Genomic DNA, 7,956 nt, shown 5'->3' with positions numbered 1-7,956 from the left:
GAACTCCAACAGGTTTTCAGGATTAAAATGTAACACGTTTCAATCACACCCAAGCCTCTCAAAGAGGAATTCAAATAGAAATGTGACCCCCCCCCAAAATACATCAGCACCCTAGTGAGCTAATTTCTATTAAAGAAAGAAGTGCTTTCTGGGGAATTTGGGAGTCCAAACAATCTGTTCAATTGCCCAGAGTGATATGGAACCAAAGACAAATAAATTTTGGGAGTCAGAAGGATTAGAGCTGACAACAGGATTTAGGATTATGTGACCTGACCAAGAGGATTTCCATCATCTCTCTTGACCTCTGCTTCCTTCTCTGGAAAATGGTAATAGTATCTATCTTTGAAGATTATTGAGGGAACTATGAGAATACTGCAAATAGCAATTAAGAATTAATATGTTTTCTATCAGCATTATCTGTCTCCCCAGGAAGCAGGGGAGGGACTTTCTTTTTTAATACTAATATTATGCAGTTGCCTCTTGAGTTTGCACTGGGTAACCATAAACATCTGTTTGTCTCTTCTGTTTCATCTGTTTGTCTGCTTCTTACATGTTATTTATTCTGGTTTAAGCCGTTAGAAATGTCACCTCAGGTAAACACTCAAACATTTAAAGGCTACTAACCTTTACATTTAAGATTTTTGTATTTCTAGAGTTGAATCTACCACCTATCAATTTTCATTTGTTCCCCTCGAAACTGTTTACTAAAATGACATTTTTCCTTTGAACAGGTTATTTTTCCAAGATTATATACATATGTATATTTTTTAAAGATTTTATTTATTTATTTGATAGAAAGGGACCAAACACAAGCAGGAGAGGCAGAGGGAGAGGGAGAAGCAAGCTCTCCACTGAGTAGGGAGTCCTGGCTGCAGGGCTCGATCCCAGAACCTTGGAATCCTGACCTGAGCCAAAGGCAGTTGCTGAACAGACTGAGCCACCCAGGTGCCCCATGTAAGATTATATATTAAGTAGTGGGAAAGAGTGGGTCTCCCACACTTAAAACACCTAATGCAGCTATTTCCCTTCCTTTGGACAAAAAACAAGCCCCCAAAGAATCCATTTTTTATCAATGAATATTTTCTAAAAGAGGAGTAGCCAAAACAAAAATCCCAATTTTTAAAACTGGTTTTAATGGGGCTAACATCTGAAAAAATTTAAATTTTATTGTTCTCACTGGGAAAATCAAGGAGTCTATTAAAGGGTTTAATAAGTACTATCCCATCAGCTCAATTCAAACCATCTCCTGTTAACTAACACACACACACACACACACACACACACACACACACACACACCACTGCAATCAAAGAAAAACAGTGCACCAATGCTTGTGTGCCAAACTCCCAATTAATGATGAAAACTCCTTAGAGCCAAGGTGTTGTTCTCCCAATAGACTGCTATTTTTAAAATACTTCTCTTTGAAAACAAGAGCATGATTAATTCCATCATTCTTACTCAAATTACTTATGACATAGAAACAACACAGTATGAGCAATTACTAAAAACACTTTATTATGTATAATTTGTACATGCTGCAATTTGTGTCATTTGGGGTCATCTTCCAGGTTGTGATGTCATCTACCAAGATAAACTAAATCTAATTTTCTTCCTGCCACATCACATACAAAAATACAATTTTCAAAGCGAAGTTCCCCTTCTCTACCGGAAGATACAAGATACGTAGGAGTGTGTCAGATGAATAAGAAAAGAATACTTTGCACATGTATCAACACCATACAAGGCATTATCCTTCACACAGTAACGTCTAATGTGTTCTTTTATTTGGGAACAGCAGGAAAAGAGCCCCTTAACCCTCAGAGGGAAATGCAAACTTTGTTGCTAAAGGCAAACTCCAGGGGTGAGGGTGTGGTCCTCGCAGGGGAAATTGGGGTGGTGGGGATTTAGGGAGGCGGGAGGACACCTCACAAGCACTTCAAAAGGAAAGAATTGCAGGTGGTTCCTCGGGGACAGTCGCACAGCTTCCCAATCCTCGCTCCTTTTCGCACAGCGCACCGCTCCCCAGCGTGGCACTGAAAACAACACAATGTGTGGTCTTTCCACATAAGCAAACCCAGCTCCCAATAGGCACATGTCCCCATCAACACAATGTCTGCCTCTTGGGAGAGATCGATGGAACCTGTCACCATCGCCAGAGCTCTAAGTATGGTCAGACCTGAAACACAGAGAGCCTTAAAATTTCAGTGAGAGAACATTAAAAAATATATATTAATTATTGAACCCCTCCTACTTCATTCCACCTTTTATTTGGGGGGAGGAGTTACATTTTCTAGCTCCCTTAGCTGTTTATCAAAAAGAAAAATAATCAATCAGACATTTTTCTAAGAAATAAACAAATAGAACTGTATTTTCTCACAGCCTCTGCTCCCTGCTTTCAGCCTTCTCATCCCAAGAAGTGTGTGTGTGTGTGTGTGTAGTGTGCACAAGTGTAATTCCCCAAGGAAAGTGACAAGTGGGGAATCAAGAATTTTAACCTTAAAACATAGATCAGAAAAACTAGCAGTGCTCCAGAAGGCAAGAAGAAAATTGGGGGAAGAAGAACTGAGTAGATTTAAGGGCTTTTCCAATTCAGAGAATTTTTCATGAGATTAAAAAAAGCTCATCTTCAAGAAACACTGCTTTTCATACAGACCCAAGAGCTGGTTCCTGGCACCAGCTGTTGGATCTTCTGAAATGGCCATTCTACTCTTTGCCCTTAGAAACCAAGGGGCATGGTTTGGCGGTGGAAAACAAAAGGGAGATCACAGATTTCTATAAAACCAATACCTGATTTAGCCAAATCCTAGGGAAGAAGGTCAATGTATAGGACTCAAGGTGACATATTTTCTCTTGGAAAAACATGGGGAGGGGATGACCCCAAAGCCTTACCATGGGGACTTGGCCATACTTCTTCTCATAGATCGGAATACTTTTAGTCTTGAGCTTCTTCAGGACTTCCTGTAGCGCTTCAATCTGCAACACACCGCCCCGGAGCCGAAGTTGCTGCATTGGTTGCGAGCCCAGACCAGGGGCTCATTCCCAGCACTAGCTAAAAGAGCCCTGGGAACCAAAAACACTACGACCCGGGATTTCAGGGACAGAAAAAGGAAGTTTGAGGGGTATTAATGTAGCAAGCACTGTCTCACATACTAACTGCAAGTCCCTTAGTCACTGAGGTTCCTGTTGCTCTGAGGGCCCGGGACAAGGGATTCACTACACAAACTGGCTGAAGCAGTGCGCGCCAGACGGTTTCGGATGGAAGCAGGGCTTTATGTTCATCTCCCTGCACTCCGACTCTGGCAATGGGGGTGGGGAAGGAGGGAAAGAAGACGGACGAGTACAAAGGAAGCGACCGGGCGGCAGCCAAGGGGGGTTCGGGAGTTACCCACCAGCTCCTTCTCGTGAGAGGCATCCTCCACGGCAGAGTAGATGTCCAGCGCTCGGGGCTGGAGCTCAGCTTCCTCCTGGGCACCGGCACCGAGCAGAGGTAGCAGCAAAAACAGGGCGGCACCCAAGAGGGTCAGCGGACGAAGACGGGGGCTCTCCATGGTGCTGAAAATCGGAACTGCGGTGGCACCCCACGCTCCCGCCTTTTATAGAGAGCCAGAGCCCAAGTACAGGCAAGAGGGAGGGGGCGACGAAGGAAGTGGGTGTGGAGGAGGGTCCAGGTCAACCGTCTGTAGGCAGTGCTCCGCCACCGCTTGACATCAGTGCCCGCTGGACACCAGGCGTCCGCGAACGAAGCTCTGCGCACAGAGCTAGAGTACAGAGAACAGGTACCCTGCTCCCCAAGTGCTGTCAGCCCCGCGGCAAGAGACGCTCCCCTAGGGGCCTGAGCTGAAACGGAGGGGCGACAGCTGAGGGATGGAGGAGGAGGAGGGGGCAAGGAAATGGAAAATGCCTTCGAGCCAAGGCACAGGCAATAGAGTCGCTCCCCATCCCCTAGCAGCAGCAGCAACAGCAGCAACAGAAGCACCAGAAGCAACAGCAGCAAAGCAATCCACCTCACCATCCTTGCCTTGCCTTTCACCCCAGCCCCATATGTGGCAGGAAGTAGGAGGTGTTGCCTCCAGGCAGGTTTGTCTGCTGAGCATTTTACTAGGCACTATGTGGGCTAGGGGAGGCAAACATAGTAAACATAACAAAGAGAAACCATGGCCTTCCCCAGGATGTGTTCTTCATGGAATCTATGTGGTAATGAGAAAAGAAGGAAAACAGACTAACTCCAATTCAGGAGTAGTGTAGGGACCACAGAGAGCCCCATTCTGATTCCAGTCCTGGCTCCACCACTTATAAGCTGTGTGACTCTGGGCAAAATAAATAACCTATTTGAGTGTCTCTGTCTCTCTGCCTCTCTCTCTTTCTCCCTCTCTCTCTCTCTTTTGTAAAACTATTATTTATTTTTTTAAGATTTTATTTATTTATTTATTTGACAGAGATCACAAGTAGGCAGAGAGGCAGGCAGGGCGGGGGGGGGGGGGGGGGGAGCAGGCTCTCTGCTGAGCAGAGAGCCCAATGAGGACTCAATCCCAGGACCCTGAGATCATGACCTGAGCCGAAGGCAGAGACATACCACTGAGCCACCCAGGTCCCCCTAAAATTGGTATTTAAAAAATGCACCTCACAAGTTCTCACAAGAAGGGAAGGAGATTTGATATGTAAAACTTCTGACCTGGAGCACAATAAGCACTAAGCCTCCCTGCCTCTCCTTGTTGAATTGTGATATTGCCCAGGTATGTGGCTGTGTGCACTATCTCAATTGTTCCTTAGAGCAAATTTGCTATCCTTGGATGCTCTGTTACCTACCACCCACTCCTGATATCCAAGAAGCCTGTCTAGAAAGAAAGCAAAGGGTGTGAAAAATCCAAGTCCTTGATTATGGAAAAATCTCTAGAGATCAGAAGGCACAGATGAGCCAAGTCCTCAGTGACTTGGGAAGACTGGTTTTTTTAAAAAGTGAGGGTCCTTAACAGCTTGAATGCAAACCAAAGTTCCTGTAGGAGAAGTGTTGTTTTTCCTACTTAGACATAGAAGCTTATCTTAATTGCCTGCCCACCTGGCTTCTTTCACCTTACCTTCTTTGTTTCAACCCCTTCTAACCCCATTCACTTTTCTCCATCCCCATTACTACCACCCCAGTTCTGGACAGTTGCCCCAACCTACATCTTGCCTACCCCCAGTTCCATCCCATCTTCTCTTGCCTTCCTCGAATCCATAATTCGTGACCAGGCAGAGTGTTTTTAACCCTTAAAATACACTGATGGCTTCCCACCTTACTAAGTACTGAATCTAAATTCCTCATCCTGACTTACAAAGTACTACATTACCTGTACCTCTTTCCACTTTCATGTCCTACCATTCTGCCTTAGGCCCTCCACTCTAACCTCAGGGGCCTTCTTCTTGGTCCTCTAACAGGTCAAGTTCATTCCCACTTGGAGGTTGCCCTTACCTTACCTAGAAAGGTCACCCTACATTTCTAAATAGTTGACTGCTCCTTATCATTTAAATGTCAGTTTAAATGTCCTTGACCACCCAATCTAAAGTATCTACCAATTTATTATCCCACAGATTTATTCCTTGGCAGGTGATACAAGTCACTGGAATAGTTAATATATAACTTGTTTCTGCTTATTTCATTTGTCAAGTATTTAATTATTACTCAAAAGCACACTGGAAAGCAGTTCAAGAAGTAATTACCTGATGAGTAACACACATATTATGCATATTAACAGCATCAAAATATTTCTTCCTTAAGATCAGTCTAACTTTAAAATTAATCCAATACCTCCCTCAGGTCTGCCTTTTACACATTCCTTTAGATTCTATACAGTAAAACTTCAGTGGCTGCACATTTTACTGTTTAAACCTTTCAGAGACATATTGGCACTCATTGTAAAAATGATCTCCAGCAATAAAAGCATTCTAAACTTCGGAAGGAAAATAGCCCTAATAAGGTTTTAGTCCATCCTTCTGCAGAGATGGAATTATTCCCAATGCAATAATTTCTCTCATATTGTGTTCTATCCAGACACAAGCAATAACTTTCTTTTTGTGCTTCTTCTATTGAAAAATCCTCAAAAATTCAAATTCTGCTGATGTTAGGTTGGTGCTCATCTTCATGTAAGGAGGATACTACATTTAGTTGATGGGTTTGGAAAATGACCCCAATCCTGTGAAGCAAGCCAGAGGTATCTTGGTCATTTAGATATCACCATGCTTTTTTCATCTCTGAACAGAATTATTTAATAAACTGTCTTTAGGAAGCATGTGATATGGTAAGATGTAGGCAATTTTCTTCCTGAGACAATTTATATAAGTTAAAACAAGGGAGAGCACAAAAGTGTGAGATGTCCTACAGTTCAGACATCATGCACTATTAGGAGAATTTCTATATTCTTGCTAATTTATAATGAGTCCATTAGAAAAAAAAAAAACAACCCTTTGATGCCCCCAAGCAAGAGAAAGTTTGTAATTGGAGCTAGTTACTATTTCTCATCTCAGATATAGAAAAAGGAAACAGATCATCTCACAAAATAGAAGCAGTGACCAGCTTGTATCCACGGTGATATACTGCAGACAAACTCTCTTAACCTCCTAAGATAAAGTAGGCTACTAGTACTTTCTCTCCCCCCCCCTTCTTCAAATTTTGAGTCATTTCTTTTCCTGTATGGCCTAAAATAACACTTGGCCTTTTGGATTGTCTTATTGCTCAAATACCAAACTACTTTGTTATCCATTAAACCCCTTTCCATCCTTCTGCCAACCAAGTATTGTCTAACAGCAAAACTTCCTCAGTTTGGGCCAGGAAAACAAAAGCAAAAATAAACAACTGGGACTGCATCAAAATAAAAAGCTTCTGCATAGGAAAGGAAACAATCAACAAAACTAAAAGACAACCTACAGAATGTGAGAAGATATTTGCAAATGACATATCTGATAATGGTTAGGATCCAAAATACAAAAAGAAACAATACAACTCAACACCCAAAAAACAAATAACCCAACTTAAAAATGAGAAGACATAAACCGATATTTCTCCAAAGAAGTATAGATAGCCAACATATACATGAAAAGATGTTTATCATCACTCATCATTAGGGAAGTACAAATCAAAACCACAATGAGATATCACCTCATACCTATCAGAATAGTTAAAATCAAAAATACAGGAAAAAACAAGTCTGAGCAAAGATGTGGAGAAAAAGGAACACTCTTGCACAGTTGTTAGGAATGCAAACTGGTACAGCCACTATGCGAAACAGTATGGAGGCTCCTCAAAAAGTTAAAAATACTTTCCTTTTACTGATGTGCCTATAGCCAGAAGCATGCTCAGGTTTAAGAGGCTTGCCTCCAGTGTCCTCCACTGTAGCAAAAAAGGAGGTCTGATTGGACCCCAATGAAATTACCAATGTCAATTCCCATCAGTAGATCTGGAAACTGATCAAAGACGGGCTGATCATCCAGAAGCCTGTAACTATCCATTCCCAGACTCAAGTGCTGGAAAAACACTTTGGTCTGATGGAAGGCAGGCATATGGGCATCAGTAAGAGAAAAGGTACTGCCAAGGCTCAAATGTCTGAGAAGGTGACCTGGATGAGGAGGATGAGAATTCTGTGCACCTGCTCAGGTAACAGCTTGAATCTAAGAAGACTGACGGTCAACTGTATCACAGCCTATAACTGAAAGTGAAGGGTAACCTGTTCAAAAACAAGCGTATTTTCATCAAACACATCCATGAGCTGAGGCAGAGAAGGCACACAAGAAGCTTCTGGATGACCAGGCTGTATATAGTGGCCTCAGCAATTACACAGATCAGTTATTCAAAAAAAACAAACCTTTATCTGCTTCAAAAAAAAAAAAAAGAAAGAAAATAGAATTACCATATGATCCAGTAATTTCACTACTGGGTATTTACACAAAGAATACAAAAACACTAATCAAAAAGATATATGTAGG

At 42.4% G+C, this 7,956-nt stretch overlaps 1 protein-coding gene across 1 annotated transcript in view; it reads right to left on the bottom strand.

Annotated features, from left to right (window-relative positions):
- Positions 1–1,543: 1,543 nt before the first annotated feature.
- Positions 1,544–7,956, bottom strand: part of CARTPT (CART prepropeptide) — a 43,947-nt gene continuing 37,534 nt past the window's right edge. Inside the window, exons 3-5 of the mRNA XM_047730278.1 lie at positions 3,390–3,837; positions 2,890–2,973; positions 1,544–2,033 (exon numbers count right to left, since the gene is read on the bottom strand). Of these exons, the coding sequence (XP_047586234.1) occupies positions 1,926–2,033; positions 2,890–2,973; positions 3,390–3,548 (351 nt within the window). The 5' untranslated portion in view covers positions 3,549–3,837 and the 3' untranslated portion in view covers positions 1,544–1,925. The remainder of the gene's footprint in view (positions 2,034–2,889; positions 2,974–3,389; positions 3,838–7,956) is intronic.

Source organism: Lutra lutra, chromosome 5 (genome assembly GCF_902655055.1).
Source record: "Lutra lutra chromosome 5, mLutLut1.2, whole genome shotgun sequence".
NCBI lineage: Eukaryota > Metazoa > Chordata > Mammalia > Carnivora > Mustelidae > Lutra > Lutra lutra.
The sequence above is the reverse complement of the archived record's forward strand: the minus strand, read 5'-3'. Positions and strand labels throughout refer to the sequence as shown.